General features: G+C 34.5%; 1 protein-coding gene across 1 annotated transcript; it reads left to right on the plus strand.

The window, feature by feature from the left end:
• Positions 1-1,657: 1,657 nt before the first annotated feature.
• LOC138134768 (serine protease snake-like) lies at positions 1,658-15,840 on the plus strand. The gene is made up of 6 exons (XM_069053255.1): positions 1,658-1,858; positions 6,870-7,055; positions 7,113-7,267; positions 7,321-7,433; positions 14,068-14,494; positions 15,359-15,840. The coding sequence occupies exons 1-6, from the start codon at positions 1,786-1,788 to the stop codon at positions 15,536-15,538; spliced, it is 1,134 nt and encodes a 377-aa protein (XP_068909356.1). The 5' UTR covers positions 1,658-1,785; the 3' UTR covers positions 15,539-15,840.
• Positions 15,841-18,910: the final 3,070 nt, after the last annotated feature.

Here is an 18,910-nt window from a genome sequence, read left to right on the forward strand (position 1 = left end):
ACGTCTTTTTACTGATTAAATTAAAGTAATTCTTATTTGTTTCTGTCTTTGTATTTTTACCAAGTAAAGATTTATTGGACATGACCTTCATAAATGCGACTTTTGCAATGTAACTAAATTAAAGGTGCTCTTACACATGCACAGCTCACTTGAGGAACATTTATATGAAATCGACTATACATATTATGAATTTTCTATACTTCGGGTTCTCTCTACACATTTCCCTCATATCGTGTCTAATGCTCTTGCAGTGAATACTGCAATAATGACAAGGTAATACAGTAGAATTACCTCGCCATGTTCCCTTTCCACCCGTCGGAGAAATAGATCTACCAACTCTTCCGAGTACTTTTGTCCCTAATTGCGTATTCTGTCGCTCTCTTTTATGTTTGTTGTTTGTTTATTCCTTTTACAATTTTTCTGGTTTCGTCTCTGTGTATTTTCAATATTTATACTTGATAAATAAATGAACCCTATTGTCTCTTATCGCTTTTTTGTCGGATTTATTTTAGTTTATAATTTTACCAATAAATCTTCTCTATTTATAGTTTGCCTTAAGGTCACTACTACGTGTGTTGATCTAGTTTAATTTTATTTTATATCATATCTGGTGTGTCAAAACGCAAGGGCGTTTTAGTAGCATAACATAGACCTCAATTTTCTACCAAAAACTACTCTGTAACTTTCATTTAAAGAAAAAAACTCTCAGAAAGTGAAAATGAAAATGGCAGCAACACAATAGGTAAGTATAAACTACCATAAATGTAGTTGTCATGGTTTATTCAAACAAAATCCTACACAACATACAGCTCTAAAATAAAAATTTGTCTATTTCTTTCGACAACAAAATTTTTACGTATGGCCCAAATCGGGTGCTGATTCCTTCGCCGCGCTAAAGAAAGAAAAACAACGAAATGAAAATAACTTCAAGAACAACTTTAAAAAAGGGAGACCGAAAGTGAAGTCCGAGACCGTCCTCGGCGCTACCCTTTTCACGCCGCCCACGATTGGCGGGGCCGTTTCCCCAGGCTTCGCCTTTGAATAAAAATTGAAATAAAACAATTGCTTGATAAAAAAGAAGAATATTTTCTTCAAAAAATAGAAATTACGCCAAAACGGCTAGGAATAGGCATACACAATGTTAATAAAAGTGGCCTAAAAATTAACTTTTACATTTACATCTATTGTCAGAAATTAATGTTAGTTGCTATTTAAAAAAATGAGGTTTCGACATTTTTTGATTATCAATTTTGAAAATTTCCAGTAGGCGTATGAAACATAAAAAAAATTCACTAATGGTGCAACAGATCGGCTAAGCCTTTAGGAATTCAATCTAAAAAAGTAAATTATTTATTTCCAATGGTTCAGGAGTTGTAATTTTTTTAATGAAGCCCTGCAACCGCTCTTTTTTTGCGAAAAAAATGACAGGTCAAAAATGATGACAGATAAGTGTTGACAAAAGAACGTCATAAACTAAAAATTTACGTAGAATCGAAATACGAAGTCAAAATAGGCCCCATTTAAAAAATTAAAGATGGCGTCGATTTCCGGCATTTCCGGAAGTGTTGCCATTTTGAAAATAATTTATTTGAACTTGGAGCAGTGGATCATGGTCCTCTACCAATTTTCATATTAATACGATTTTGAGAAATCCGAAAGTCTCTAACGAACGGGCTACGTGAATCAGCCTGTATAGTTTCATTTTTATTTAACCTGTGATAACTTCTGAACTAGAGGGTCACAGAAATATTTGTGCATATTCGAGTTTTCGTTCAAAAGACAGCAATGTTCAGTTTAAACTACTTTGCTTGTTTTGTGATTGTGTTAATACAACTAGTATCCAGTCAGCTCTTTGTTGGTAAATTTTAAATTTCATTAAATATTACGGAGTCATACATAAAAATGCTTAATAAATGAAAAAGTCATTTAAGTTATTAATATGTTTTTGAAGTACGAGTATATCGAGTGGAACAAAAGTATCAAATAATCGCTGTAACTTTTTAATTTGAAAAATTATGAAAAATGTTTAATAGAAAAATTGTTTGGTTTATTATCATGCATGACGTTTAACAAAAATTGTCAACATTCTTGATATTGCATTTTATTACTTAGTAAGTTAATTTTATCACCTTTGTTTTTTTTTAAATTTTATTCTTTTTCCCCATGGCAATGGCAAAACTGTATTTATGAATACAGAAAGATACGCTTGCTTGAAAATCACACAAAAAATGTATAAAAAATGTTGGTTGCCATAGCAGCGGAACAAGAGAAGATAGGAACAAACTAGAAAGACCAGATGATGCAGGATAATACACCAATCAACTTTTATATTAACATTTTTTCATAAATTGTCAAATTAAAAAGTTACAGCCAATATTTGATACTGTAATGATTTGAATACATTACTTTTTCCGCCAAATATTCGAACCTGCGCAAAACGGTAACAAATGTGGTCGTGATCGTCATCGAATCGGAGGAGCCCTACGTTGTGATTTTATTTTGGCGGAAAAAGGTTCGGAATGCAAACGATGAGGGTTCCAGTTGGAAGAGTGCCGCAAATAAAACACACATGTGAGGGACGCAAAATACCTTTTATTAAAAATGCCTGTAATAACTTTGATGAAAAAGAAATTGAAACGAATACAAAGGACAGAAATTAAGTTTAACGAGGTACAAGAAATTAACTAGTTGAGTACCTCACAAAGATAAATGACAAGATGAATGCAACAATATTTAAAATAACAGAAAAACGGGCACATGACAGACAAAATGACAGTTAAAGCTTGCAAGACAAGTAAACAAATTATGGTGCAGTTATTACAGACAGGGACGGATGAAAAACCCTCTTCAAAAACCGTATCCCAGGTATTACTCATATTTCACAATTAGATTAATGACAAAAACAATGGTTATTTGAAACTACGCGGTCAAGGTACGCCAACGGGAGCTTAGAGCTGGAGGTAACAAACTTTCGGCCGCGAGGGGACTCAGAAGAATAATCTGAGTCATCTTGAAATCAAGCGACGTTTATAGATATTCGGGGTATTAATGAACGTCAGACTATTTCGCCGACCAAGCAAGAGTGACAGAGCGCCTCGGGGTCGTACGATTAGTATCACTAAACAGCATAAGCGAATATTTAGCTCCACCGTCCCCAACCAACCGTTTCCCGACAAACCCCCGAAATCTCTATAACCTCGACGGAAGCTTCACGAAAACATCCCGCCGCCGCATAAGCGAAGACTCAGGTCCGCCCCCGCTAACGGTTTTAAATAACCGTAGCTTCCACAGAAATTTACTAAACTACCCCACGACTTCCTGATTGTCACCTAGCTCCCACAGGGGCGCACTTACAACATTTTACTTTAACTTTTCCGAAATCTAGCAACAACACGAAGGAAAAAAAAACCGAGTTTAACTCTATCGAACAAAGCGTAACATTAAACGATGAGAAAATCCAACAAACAAAGCGCAACATCAAACAATGATAAAATAAGCAAAACAAACGCAACATTAAACCAGGATAACATAAGCAAAACAAAACGCAACATTAAACAATGAGGAAATAAAAGAGAACAAAGCGCGAAGTTAAATAACGATAAAATAAAAAACACTTTAAACAGGAATACAATACTCGCTGGCAATACTAAACAAAAATATGGCGGGTCGAGTGCCATTAAACAATGTTAGTGAAAGAAAAACAAAATGGACGCACGCGGTCCGGACGACGGCTACTAATTTCCGAAATTACAAGATTGCAAAAAAAATGAACCTCCCGGGGGAAACTTAGGGATAACGCTTATAATTAACAAATGGGCGCTTCTTAAAGAAACAGCATGCAACAAAATGAAATCTACAACATACCCTTACCACGGGGTCCTGGTCTCAAAAACAAAAACAACGGACAACGAGCGTGAGATAAATAATTACCCGTGTGGAATCAAAAAAGAAACTGCCGGATTCTTCACGGGGACACAAAATATCTACTCGGGACGGTAGTGTAATTGGTTCGGATTTAACTTACAAATTTGAGAAACTTGGATCGCTCTTCGCAAGGTGTGTTCGTTTCGAAAAACTAAACAAAAGTGACCTACCCCCTTCAACCGCCCGCGCGAGCCCGTTTCATCCCCCCTATCTTTCCGCTTTTCAACAGCGTCCACAACTCGCCAAGAGTACCAACCCCATCCCTTAGTTCCTAGTCAAGCCGCTAGTACCTTCCCATTTGGCGCGCTCTCGTGGCGGTACCGGGAATTAAAAATTTTAAATTTTAAACTGGGTCACTACAATACTTTTGTTCCACCCTGTATATGTACATACAGGGTGTCCCAAAAATGGCGTACTAACAGTGCCCTACGGTGTAGAAGAGATTACCGTAAACGTCAGAAAAATGTTGAAAAAATTCTATTGACCTTATTTGTTGATTTGGCGGTCTTTGAAAGTGGCACTTAACAGGTCAATTATTTTGAAATATATGTATGAAATTGTCATGATAGCTACGTCTAATCGTACATATTATCTCAAAGTACAAGATCACTCACTACCAATATCTAATTCTGCATAATAGAGAATTTAGAAGCTTTGTAAATAGAAAAAATTATTTTAAATCCTCTACGGTAACATTGCAAGGTAATGATGTACGAATATATCTTTGTTTACATTGTATTATCGTTAATAATAATAATAAAAATAATTGATTTTTTTGTCGGAAACATTTTTTCCATATTTTTTTCATGTACATTTAAACATCCTCGATAAGGTAGTAAGTAGTTTGTGCGCCAATTTTGGGACACCTATATATTATAAACTAATATTAATCTTGTAAAACGTTTGAAAAACAATGAACAAAGTTTTGAACAGTTTGTGGATCATTTTTCCCCAGAAACTTGGAATTTGTGGCGTGCTCGGCTCGCGTTATGTTCGTTACATTAGTTTTTTGCATATCGTATGGAAAGCAGCATTTTTTTAAACGAAAAATCATAGTATAAGTAGTACTTTTTTTAATCATTTTATTCCATCTCCTTGGAGGTTTTTTTTAATAGTTTGATTTTTACTTTAAATCATAAGCGTCCTAAAATGTCAAAGTTTGACACTAGCGTTAAAAAAATTATTGAAACTATTTTTTTTAAATGCCACATCTCACTCCAATTCAGACAGCTAGGGCTATTGCAAAGCTAGAAGAAAATTGGTTGTTGGCGGCTGTGGCGAGAGAATTACATTCCAGTAAGACTTGCATCTTCAATATAAAGAGGCGTTGGCAAGAAAACAGGCTTGAGAGGCCAATACGAATAGGTGTTGGAAAGGTTTCTTTACTAACGTTTACTTTCATTTTAATAATGTATTAATTACTTCTCAGCCCCATTTTTATTAAACATTATTTATTACAACTTTTTATTATTAAAATAGTAACGCCTGCTGCACGAACGCCAATGAATACAGGCTGATTTAATCTAACGAAAAATACGGAAATTTTCGCAAGCTATCGTTCACTTTTGGATGGCCGCGATTGTACATACTTTTTTTTTAATTTTTCATAAATTCTTTTAAGCCAAATTTTTCAACTTACAACGATATGCAAAAAAATAGTGTCTACAACATGTTATAAAAGTCTCTTTTTTTCACTCGTTTGCTTGATTAACTCGGGGTACGCCCTCGTTAATCAAACTGCAAATTCATGAAAAAAAGTATGACTTTCATAATCATAACTAGTTGTACAAATAACTATCTCCGACGAGCATCTTATATTACAGATTACAGGCTCAGCTAATAATATTTATAAGTAGGCATTAAGCCGTCTTGTATATAATCAAAAATAAAAATTCCATTTAGTTAATTTTGTTTGGTCATACCGGCCGTGAATGGATAATACACTCACCGGCAAAAAAAACGGAACACTAATTATTCCCATAATACCTATTTTGATGTATTTTGACCAGGAGGCAATGATAGCAAACATAACCTTGAGCATTAGATTATTTTATTAGCAATTTCGCATAAAAACAATTTTTTTGCTTAAAAACCTTCTTTTCTTAAATTTACCATTTTTATAATAATCAAGCAACCTGGTTAGATTTTTATAACTTTTGTAATTTTTTATTGTTGTTAACTTCGAATTTAAGTGCAGAACGTAAAAAATGCCTCTAGCTGGTGTAAATATTGCCAGAGAAGTAGCTTTGGTTGAAGACTGTTGTTGTTTCCGTTATACAGCTAATGCTATTGAGGCTCCTCTTACTAGTCGTCACAGAGCTGTTAGAAGGTTTCAAGAGACTGATTGAAAAAGAGCAACCACATAACGCGACGATAGATTTTTAAATAATAATGGTGTTCCGCTTTTTCTGCCGGTGAGTGTAGTTTCAGAAATATGTATTGCAGTAATTTATAAAGACAATTTTGTGTTTAAAACAAATCCAGTTAAAATTATTGATTTCTGTGGAGGCCCAGTACTAGTACTAGTTAAGTAATATTAATTAGCTAAATTAAACATTGTAACTTGAATTTTAACTCGAAATTGAACTTTAACTTCAACTTCAACTTCAGCTACAGCTTCAGCTTCAGCTCCAGCTCCAACTCAAACTCAAACTCCAACTCCAACTCCCACTCCAACTCCCACTCCAACTCCAACTCCAACTCCAACTCCTACTCCCACTCCAACTCCAACTAAAACTCCAACTCCAACTCCAAATAAAATTCCAACTCCAACTCCAACTCCAACTCCAGCTTCAACTCCAACTCCAACTCCAACTCCAACTCCAACTCCAACATCAACATCAACACCAACACCAACACCAACTCCAACACCAACACCAAATCCAACTTTAACTTTATCTTGAACATGAGCTTGAATTTGGTAAGTAACACAAATGTGTTTTTAGGTGATCTTTGTAGCTTAAAATCATCTGGATCTCCAGGTGTCTGCAAATTATTTAAAGAATGTAAACAAGCCCGTGATGATTTACGGAAACATCAGATTTTTCCTCAACGATGTGGATTTCAAAGAGATGAATCAATAGTCTGTTGCGTGAAGTCCAAAAGAAAGCCAGGTGAAATAAGTTTAAAAAGCAAGTAAAAGAAAAAAAAAGTAAAAGACATTGTCCTTATATTTTGTATTTTCTTAGAATGTAAAGAATATTCTCGATTAGTTTATGAAGTTACACGACCACCAATTTTATTAGTTAATCGACCACCGATTACAAGAAATGAGTGTGGACATAGAGTTATCAGACTAATCGTTGGTGGAACAAATGTTACTAGAAAGGAATTTCCTCATATGGTAAGAAATGACAAGTTACTTTCTGGTTATTTTAGAATAAAGCTTTTTTACAGGCACTGATTGGATTTGAACCACAATCTCGGGATATAAAATGGCTTTGTGGAGGAACTATTATAAGCAACGAATACATTTTAACAGCTGCACATTGCTTGAGTCATCATGAACAGTATGTAGAAAATTATTGTTATTTGAGCTTAGTCCGAATCAAGAAGTCGACATGACCTGCGTCAGCTTTTAACATTTGACAATAGTGCATCGTGCTACCAATATTTGAAAATTTATGTTGGCAATTTGAGACAGATGTCATTACAAATATCAATTTTTGAAATTTTGAGTTGTGTTTCTTCGTGCTTTCTTGGTTTTTCTGCAAATTCATTCCTCCGTATTCATTTTGTTTTTCAAAAAACAGTCCTTGTCAGAACTCTGCAGAATTCCAATATTATTTTTGCTATTACAAATTCAACCAAGATACGAAAACTCTGACACTGTCAAAGTCATAGCCGCCCCTTATCTAAGTAATTGTTGATCGCGCGGTATTATCAGAAAGCAGAACATTTAAGAAAAGAGAACATTTTTAATATTGTCTATCTTTTGCACAGCTTCGACAATTTTTTGCCTAAATCAATGATCAGCTTCTAGACGATATCCCTGAAATGGCAATCTCTAGGATTTCTGAAAATTTAGTGAAAATAACTTTTCCTGTGAAAATATTGCTAAAATATATATTCACTCTTTTCACTTCAATGTTGAAATTATTTATTGTTTAGTCGATTTTGATAATAATGTTTGGGTCTGTGTCATATCATTTGACAGCGTATTCATATCTTGTAAAAGGCTCTTGATGGCTTAGGGGCAAAGCTCCTTTCAGTGATTATTTTCCTTGAAGTTATACTTGTTTTGGAGATAAACGCACTTAACGATAAAGGTTCTAATTTTTGTTCGCACAGTTAACAGTAACGTTCTCTAATATCTACAATAAACACAAGCTGTTTCTGTACCACTGAAAAGATTATGCTTACAAAAACAAGCAATTTGAAACACAATAAGAAAGAAAGTGAAGAAAACTAATTTCAAACATGCAAGGATAAAGACTTATAAAGAAATTTTGTAATGAATGCTCAATATTAACACCTCCTTATACAGCCTGTCCCAGAAAACAGGCATGTGCCGACAGCAAAAGACAATCCAAGATGACTAGAATAAAATTTCCTGTAGCTCACATAACCGAGTTATAAAGTGTTTCAATTTCATTAATCGCAGGAGCTCGTCCTCAGGTATTATTAAAAAATCGGACAGGTTGTTTGTTATACAACAAAAATTATTATTGATATCGCAACAAAATTCGTAATTCCTAATTCCTAATTCCCGGCAACTTAAAATTGCTCTCATCTTACCTTGATGGTGCTCAACTCTGATGGATGTCTTTTCTCGATTATCGCATGAGATAGAACCCTTTTTCTTTAAAATTAAGATTATCACATTTACCTGAGACACCTATACATATAATGCATGCTCGCTCATGACCTAATGAGGATTGCGCCCATAACACTCCTTGATTTTCTATAAATGCAATTGAATGTTATATAATTATTTTATTTAGTCTTCTCTAGCTTCTGCTTGCGTCATATAACCGAGATTCTTTAAATAATCAAGCCCGAACAAATTTTTTAAGCTTAGTAGTCTCCTCACAAACTCCCAAGAGTTTTATCGAAGATTTGAATACACAGTCCTTAATGATTTCAAATGAAAATCGATCGAACATTAAAAAATTATAGTGACTCCTATTCCATTCACCTGTCATTTGTTAAAAATGGACCAATAAAAACACAATTTTACACATTTGTTACCATGGTTTCAAAGAATTCGACCGAATATTCCACTCGTGGAAATTATATTTGTAATACCACTAGTGATCCCAGCGAATATTTTTAACAAATGAATGCAGCTTTGAATGAATTTATGGATTGCTTTCAAACAGACTCACCTGTCTTTTTTGTGTTATTGGAAACATTTTTTTCGATTTCTGCGTTAATTTCTTCTTCCGATTTGCAGCCAAATTCAAAGAGTTTGTAATGATTTGAATACATTACTTTTTCCGCCAAATATTTGAACCTGCGCAAAACGGTAACAAATGTGGTCGTGATCGTCATCGAAGCGGAGGAGCCCTACGTTGTGATTTGCTTTTGGCGGAAAAAAGGTTCGGAATGCAAACGATGAGGGTTCCAGTTGGAAGAGTGCCGCAAATAAAACACACATGTGAGGGACGCAAAATACCTTTTATTAAAAATGCCTGTAATAACTTTGATGAAAAAGAAATTGAAACGAATACAAAGGACAGAAATTATGTTTAACGAAGTACGAGAAATTAATTAGTTGAGAACATCACAAAGATAAACGACAAGATGAATGCAACAATATTTAAAATAACAAAAAAACGGGCACATGACAGACAAAATGACAGTTAAAGCTTGCAAAACAAGTAAACAAATTATAAGGCAGTTATTACAGACAGGGACGGATGAAAAACCCTCTTCAAAAACCGTATCCCAGGTATTACTCATATTTCATAATTAGATTAATGACAAAAACAATGGTTATTTGAAACTACGCGGTCAAGGTACGCCAACGGGAGCTTAGAGCTGGAGGTAACAAACTTTCGGCCGCGGGGGGGACTCAGAAGAATAATCTGAATCATCTTGAAATCAAGCGACGTTTATAGATATTCGGGGTATTAATGAGCGTCAGACTATTTCACCGACCAAGCAAGATTGACAGAGCGTTTCGGGGTCGTACGATTAGCATTCCTAGACCGCAACCGCAAAGACCTAGGTCCGCCGTCCCCAACCAACCGTTTCCGGACAAAACCCTGAAGTCTCTATAACCGTCGACGGAAGCTTCACGAAAACATCCCGACGCCGCTCCCGCAAAGACTAAGGTCCGTCCCCGCTAACGGCTCTAAATAACCGTAGCTTCCACAGAAATTTACTAAAAAAACCCCACGACTTCCTGATTGTCACCTAGCTCCCACAGGGGCGCACTTACAACATTTTACTTTAACTTTTCCGAAATCTAGCAACAACACGAAGGAAAAAAAAACCGAGTTTAACTCTATCGAACAAAGCGTAACATTAAACGGTGAAAAAATCCAACAAAACAAAGCGCAACATTAAACAAGGATCAAATAAACAAAACAAAACGCAACATTAAACAAGGATAACATAAGCAAAACAAACCGCAACATCAAACAATGAGGAAATAATAGAGAACAAAACGTGAAGTTAAATAACGATAAAATAAAACCACTTTAAATGGCACAAATATAAGTAAACAACATAAATCACGAATACAATAATCGCTGGTAATGTTAAACAAAAGAAAATGGCGGGTCGAGTGCCGTTAGAAAATGTTCGTGAAGAAAAAAAAACAAAATGGACGCACGCGGTTTGGACGACGGCTCCGAATTTTCGAAATTACGAGATTGTTAAAAAAAATGAACCTCCCAGAAGAAAGATAACGCTTAAAATTAACAAATGGACGCTTCTTAAAGCAACGGCATGCAACAAAATGAAAACTACAACATACCCTTACCACGTGGTCCTGGTCCCAAAAACAAAACACAAAAAAAAGGCAACGAAAGTGGGATAAATTACCCAGGTGAATTAAAAACGTGGAATTCTTTACGGGGACGCAAAATATCTACTCAGAACGGTAGTGTAATCGGTTCAGATGTAACTTACAGATTTTTGGAATATTGGATCGCTCTTCGCAAGGTCTGTTCGTTTCGAAAAACCAAACCAAAGTGACCTACCCCCTTCAACCGCCCGCGCGAGCCCGTTTCATCCCCCCTATCTTTCCGCTTTTCAACAGCGTCCACAACTCGCCAAAAGTACCAACCCCATCCCTTAGTTCCTAGTCTAGCCGCTAGTACCTTCCCATTTGGCGCGCTCTCGTGGCGGTACCGGGAATTAAAAATTTTAAATTTTAAACTGGGTCACTACAAGTTGGTTCATGGAATAGTCCTCCGAATACAACTCGTAGTCCAAATTATGTAGATTATTTTTCAAACTGGTTTCACTCATTCAATTGTGCTTGCAAATCTCACTCGTGCTAACGCACTCGTGTATTCATTCCCAAGCACAATTGATAATTCGTGACCAGTCTGAAAAATAATAATCGACATAATTTGGACTACTCGTGGTATTATACAACGTGTAACAGAAATAAGTACATTAATTTTAACTGGCAATAGAACTCGTCAAAAGGAACAACTTTTCTATCTACCATTTTGCCGAAAAACGATGTTTAATTCCAAAAAAAAATTGGAGAGATTTTTCACTAAAATAACCTTACGCCACTAACCCCCAATTTCATAATCAGCTTAAAGTTACTTTAATATTAAAGTTTACCATTTACCATAGAAACATATTGTTGCAACAATCCATTAAAGTCACTTTAAGATAAAGTCGACTTTAAATTTATTATGAAACTGGCCCTTAATACTGCAATGGCTAATTGAGATCAGCGCTAATATGAAAAAAACATCCATTTTCATCCAGAAAACGTGTTTTAACGCCGAAATCGAAATTCAAATAAATCTACCCGTATAGCAAAAAATCCACTTCGTAAAAATCTGGTTGTTTCACGTTTTTAGGTAGCTTAGTTTTGGAGATATGAACGGTTTTAGGAAAGTCTTTCCTATTTTTTTACGCCACTACGCAACGTTTTTCGCCAAAATGGCAGAGAGAAAAGTTGTTCCTTTTGATGAGTTCTATTACCAGTTAAAATTAATGTACTTATTTCATAAACATCTGTATATGAAAAACTTATTTTTTGGTACACGCTCTCCAAAATTGCCATTCATTCATTTGAATCCGTAAAATGAGTCTTTTCTGGATTCATTCCCGAAAAATTACAATGACAATAAAATAGTATGTATACAGGGGTACTCACGAGTGATAATGAGCCCCACAGAATAAAAAAAATGCAACCCACAATACATTTTCAAAAAAAAGCCGGACATTTTAATTTCAGTAGCCAGCTTTTTTCGGAAATGTATTGTGGGTTGGATTTTTTATTCTGTCGGGCCCATTATTACTTGTAAATAACCCTGTATTTTTTCTACATGTGCAAGTAAAGAAGGTTTTAGTCTCAAAGTATTTAAAAATTACTTACTTTTTCGCAACAACAACACAAACTTGTTACTATGGCTAAGCTGCAAGTTTTTATTTACGGTTGCTCTTTTTTGAACAACTTTACCGCGATCGCAATAGAAATTTCGTAATGAAAAGTCATATGAAAGGTTTGGAAAGCTATTATTTTGTTTGTCACACGTACTATTCCGGACACGGAATCTTGGCTAACATTTTTTAGATTTCTAAAAAAAAATGATGTAAACCAACCATTAGTGTCATTAATAAATGACAATTATTAAAAATCACTTTGAAGTTTTTCTTGTGACATCAAAAAGGCATGGAAATGGCATTATCGAGTCAAAAGTTGGGTTATATTTAATAAAGACCAGTTTACACATATTTGTCAGTTAAATGTCAGTTGTGGCCAAGATTCCGTGTCCGGAATAGTACATAAAACGTTTTTGCGGACTCATCTGCTATTCCGACTCGGCTGTCGCCTCGTCCGGAAACAGCAACGATTCGTCCACAAAAACAATGTTTTAGATACTTGTAACAAAAATAACTATTTTAACGTCTGTCAAAAAAAGTGCAAGTTTTTTCATTCATTTGCGTTCATAAAATATATGATTTTTGAATCTGTCAAGAAGCGTTAAGAAAAGTGCCATAGCGGTTCATTTTTTAACGCAATTATAAAATTTGTCATTCATAAATTATTAGTTTTTTTAACGAGTGGGCCAATTTAAAACGCGAGGTCTACGGGTTCACATAGGAGAAAATTTTCAAATTTTGAGTGTCGAAAAATTTGTTATCTAAACTTACGGCCCCAAAAAATTTTTTTTTTAAATTTCATCAAAAAAAGTTGACTATTTTTCATTGATTTTAGTGTTAGAAGTATCACTTTTTTTCACTTAGTGAAAAAAAGTTATGACGTAAGCAATTTTTTTTAACTGCTTGGTTTTAATCCATGAATGAACGATATACCTACGTATTCTACAGAGAAGTGATTTATCAAAATGAAAATTGAAATAACGATTAGAACAATTAGTAACATTAAACCCACCTTTCTTTAGTCCACTAGTAATTTCAGGATCTTCATCTGAATCACTCATTTTGACTTTTATTGAGACTGACATAAAACTGACAAATTAATTTTACAACAATAAACATATAATATTTCCTTGGTTACCACAACCGGCCACCGCACTTGACCAAAATGGAAGCACAAATTACAGTTAAATTAGGTTTTGATTTATGAAATTTTAAAAAATTTTATGGACAACTCGTGTTAGCGTGCTTTTTTTTCATGCGTGTGGATTATTTAACTCGTCTACGACTCGTTTAATAAACTTCCACACTTATGAAAAAAAGTTGCACTTCTAACACTCGTTGTCCAAATAACTAGTATGCAACTCGTTAGTAAAGTATCTTTTTTTTACTCGGCGGATTTTCCTTCTCGTAAAAAAAAAAGTATTGCTTTACTTACTTCTTGCATAAATAACTATTTCAAAACTCAACTTTAAGAATTTATTTAAAGAGTATCTTTGTAGAGTTACCTCGAAGAATATTTTCCTAAAGGAACTTGCGACTTATTTTCATTAAATCTTCCCAAATTTGAAGATTGCCCACCCTCTCTGGCACACTGGTATACATCTTAAGTACTGATTTTAGTGGTCGAGCCAAATATGTAAGAATTGGTGTAACGAATTTAGAAGATACCAACCACAGACAACAACTAGAAGTTGAGGAAATCATACCACACCCAGAGTATAGATCAAGTTCTCACTACCATGACATTGGATTGTTGAGACTAAAAAGATCAGCCAAATTAAATTCTTTTACTGTACCAGCATGTCTCTATAGCAATCATGACATAGAATCAGAAAAAGCCATAGCTACTGGTTGGGGTAGTACCACTTACGAAGGTTCTGGTACAAATAATTTACTCAAAGTCACATTAGATCTTTGGGATCATGCATTATGTAATCAATCGTACAAGAATGAAGTAATTTTAATGAGACGACTTAAAAAAGGAATTATAGATGACATACAAGTTTGTGCCGGTTCACTTGACAACGACGAAAAAGACACTTGTCAGGTAAGCTTATATTTTAGGGATGAATGTGAAATTGACATAACAGTAATTATACCGGTGACTGACGAAAAACCTTACTTATTCTTTACCCACACAATGATTGCTACATTTCTGAATTTTAAGGGTTTTTATTTTCTGTAGTTTGCAAGTTGAATCACCTTATGTGATATGTGATATAGATTATTACAAAAATATCAGCCAGTGCAATATAGTAATTTATACGAGTATCTCATTATAGTGTAAGTAATTTGACATATTACATAAAAACTTGATAATATCTATCAAATAATTTAAAAAATGTCATTTAATTTTGGCGATAATTCTAACCTGTCTCTCGTAAGAAGGTTTCACACTATGGAAAAATTGTAAAATGTGTCAATTTTATTCAGTTCCTGTTTCATTTGCAACCAACTGTACTATCGCTGGCCAAAAAAAAAACTCGTACACAGATCCAAAATTAAAATTTTGAGTTGTGTAAACATCGCTTTTTTAATCAAGGTTATGTATGCATAGGTTTGATTTTTTGTTTGGTCAATAAAACGGTACCTTTATCAACACCAACCTCAGCAGCATTGCCCGTATCGAAATCTCGTCTATTAAACGTGGCGCTATAGTCTGTTTTTGAATTTCAGTTAAACTCATTTTTTCGCATTGACTTGGACACTGACAATAACGTTTGACGTTGTAGACTTTGTAATTTACAATACTAAAATTTTGGCTGTACGAGTTTTTTTTTGGCCAGCGATAAACATCTAAAATATTTCTATTTGTGTTTTTTTCCGTTTGCCACCAACAAAAAAATATGTACCTACTTTATTTAGCGAGTGTAATTACATCGAACAAATAACTAAAACTCTGAAATCTTAGGGAGATTCTGGAGGACCGTTGCAAATCTTTCATAAGGGTAATGATATCAAATGTATGTACGACATCATAGGGGTTACATCTTTTGGAAAATCTTGTGGTGTTAAAAATCCAGGTGTATACGTCCGAGTCTCGAAATATATTGGATGGATAGAAGATATTGTTTGGCCTGAAAATGCTTAATTTTTAGAATAAAATTGTATTTATTTAGGAAGTTTCGAAACAGAAAAAGAGAAAGTTATTGTATTTTTTTAATTTCATTATTAAATAATTATATTTAATGACTGAAATATTGTACTGAATATTTTAAATTTTTGTATTATAAAACAAAAATGTTTATGTAATTATGTTTTTAAATAATTATTTATAAATTAATCATTGGTTTACCGAAAATTTTAAATATTGTCAAGTAAGTTCTAAGTTGTTTTTGTAACAATGTAATTAATTATGGATATAAATAAATACATGAGTGATTTTAACATGAATCGGGAAAAACACGGTAAGTAAACTATCTCAGAATTTCCAAGTTTTTTTTTAAATCTTATCGGTCTACGTCATTTTTACCAGAATTACAGGGTCATTAATTATAAACGACTGTCCCATCGCAGTAGGCGTTGGTGACGTAGTTGAATGTGCGACACAACATGCGTGAGACTAGTATCGCCGATAGGTGACGCTACCGGCGGTAGTAGTAAGTAGTACACACCATATAGTTGCGCAGTAAACCAACGTTGGTTCGCTCGTGCCCTACTCTGCTAAATCAATCAGCTGTTCGTACATTCAGTGGCGTCCTGTTTTTCTGTTGTGGTAGCCGAGCTTAATAATTTGTGTTGTGTTGTATTGTATTGAAGATTGTGTTGTAATAAACTTTCTCTGTAAGAAAAAAATGGAATAGAACGAGGTTTTAATTGATTAATTAATATAAAATAAATTGAAATAATTTGGTTACGCCACTGCTCATAACTATGACGTCAGCTTCGCGCAGGTTGTTGGCTCCGCCTTTGTACTTCTTACAAAAACAACTTCTACTAGTTTGTCTAACGTTGCGAGGCTGACGGCACATCCAAAATTTGTGCGATGGGACAATCATTTATAATGACCCTCTACTTGTATTGCTTAGAAATCATTATTTAAGTATTGCTTGTTGCGTAAATAACCCTGCAACAATAATGATGAACATTTATAAATATTCTCGCTAGAGACAACCTAAATTGGAAATTATTCAGTAATTTTCCAAAGTCGGAAAATTTTCAGTTCCAAGCAAATTTGATACCAAAAGACAAGAAATAAAGACGATAACGACACTAAAATTACAACTGAACATATTCATCAGCGCAACGACCTTTACATCAAAAAAAAGGCTGACATCACTGATCTCTACATATAGTGTACCACAGACATCAGTGGCTGACATACAATTGATATTTTACGTTGCCAACCTAATAACCATCAAATAACTAGTGGCTCGTACAAACATAATAACAGTTTGACAATTTTTTTAAAGAAAAAATGAACTTTATATACTTTTTTTGATAACTAATAGCTGATTTATAATAGGTACATACCAAATTTGTGTATTCACTTGATAATTAATTGTATTTTTTTTCTGTTTTGAGTGCGAAACAAATAACAAATGAATATTCAGTATTTATAAAACTAAAAACCTCTACTATTCATGAAGCTTTTTTTACTTAGTATCCTCGTAGTAAGATTCTGCCTGGGGATTTTTTTTAAGATATCAGTATGTTAACTGACATGAAATTTATAGATTTCAATAAGTCAACCGTAAAAGAGCAACTTACTAAAACCAACAACAATATTTATGTGCGTTCTGAGTCTTACACATTGCGAGTATGAAATAAGGAATAAAACTCCCTAAATTTATGTATTAGAAAGACAATTTCGGAGCTAGCTCTTCGAAAAATTCCATTCCGTTTCAATTTTTGCGACGAATGGGAGAGAGAAATGTTCTGGAGAAAGTAAATACAGGGTATTTCACGAGTGATAATGAGCCCGGCGAAATTGAAAATTCAACCTACACTTTATTTCCGAAAAAAGCTGGCTATTGAAATTAAAATATCCAATTTCCATTTTCACTCCGTCGGGCTCATTAAGTCATTATCACTCGTGAAATATCCTGTGTACAAAGGGACTTTGAAGATTGTGCAGATATTTTAACCTGTGATAGAATTTAGAATCCCACAAGAGGTAACGATTGAGCCAATAATGCCTTATAAAATACAAATATATTTTTCGAGAAAAAGGGGTTAAAATGTTTTCAAAAAAAGTTTGAGAGCCACTGAATTTTATGAAAAAATGGGCCAAAAAAAACAGAAGACTTTTTTTGTTGACATTTAATTCAAAATTTAGTCACTTTGACAAGAACATCAATCTTAAATCCCTGTTTCAGGGAGATTCTTTTTTTTATTCTGTATTCTTCTGCCTCTTTCTATTGAGCTGAGGGATGCCAAAGGATTTCTGACTGGACCGCTTAACAGCAGGAACATCAAAGTCACCCATCTATTTTAAATGGATGCATTTGGTCTTGTAGAGCCATTTCTACCTTGATGGCCTGCAGTATTCAAAATTTAATAATTCTCAATTTTCTCCACCTTCTGTGGCTTGTGGATGATCGTTAACACAGGCAAAACAGAACGAAGCTGTTCCAGAGGCACGTTAGCGGGGGCTAGGGCCCAGGTTGTGGCCCTAGTAGAGGTAGTTTGGTAAATCAGGCTTGTCTAAGCCGGTGATAGAGGTACCTATATAGATAACTGGGTGATGGCAGGTCTGGGCAACCAGGGCTATAAAATCAGTTGCATCAATAAGTAAAACATCGGTCATATATCATGGTATAGACCTGAGTATCGGACGAGGTAAGGTGGGATACTTTTGGTTCATGACATAGTGGAAATTGCCGTTGATCGGGCGCGTCCGTCGGGATGGCTGGTGGTGGCAGCCAAATGCACAGATCATGCGTTTGGGGGTGAAAAATTTATTATGTTCTCATAGTTCCCGAGCGTTGAGGGACAATTTGTAACGTAAGGACGACTGTCGCGCTCACACGTTGGCATCGGCGGTTTTCTTCTGAGGAAATTTCGGGCGTGCTGTGCATCCTAAACTGCACACTGGGGCTGTTATACAGGTGTTACCAGGACATGCAGAGCAACATCGGAATGGTTGGAACCCGGCGTCATGATTGGGTTAGGAGGAGAAGAAATCCCCTATTCCCCTGGTGTGAGTGGCTATAAGCACTGATACCCGAGTCCGTGTTATATAAAGACTAATGTAAAATTCGCCAAAACTGTAGATACTGAGCTATTGAAAATCTTCTAATGGATTAATATACAAAAAAAAATTGTTATACATATAATTATTAATTATTATTAATCAATTATTTAATTTTTAAAAGATAATACATATTTAAATGCATATTTCTGATATTTCTGATGCATATTTTAAAGTACATAATTATCCTAAGCCTAGTCATAAATTACCGGTTTTTATTGTACCTACTATTGTATTTTTATTGTTATTATTTCAAACACACTCTGTATG

Source organism: Tenebrio molitor, chromosome 7 (genome assembly GCF_963966145.1).
Source record: "Tenebrio molitor chromosome 7, icTenMoli1.1, whole genome shotgun sequence".
NCBI classification, from domain to species: domain Eukaryota; kingdom Metazoa; phylum Arthropoda; class Insecta; order Coleoptera; family Tenebrionidae; genus Tenebrio; species Tenebrio molitor.

Excerpts from the sequence above, each read along its gene's own strand:
- LOC138134768 (XM_069053255.1), top strand. The coding sequence starts at position 1,786 with ATGTTCAGTTTAAACTACTTTGCTTGTTTTGTGATTGTGTTAATACAA. Across the intron at positions 7,056-7,112 it reads AGGTGAAATAAGTTTAAAAA|AATGTAAAGAATATTCTCGA; the intron begins GCAAGTAAAAGA and ends GTATTTTCTTAG. Across the intron at positions 14,495-15,358 it reads ACGAAAAAGACACTTGTCAG|GGAGATTCTGGAGGACCGTT; the intron begins GTAAGCTTATAT and ends CTGAAATCTTAG.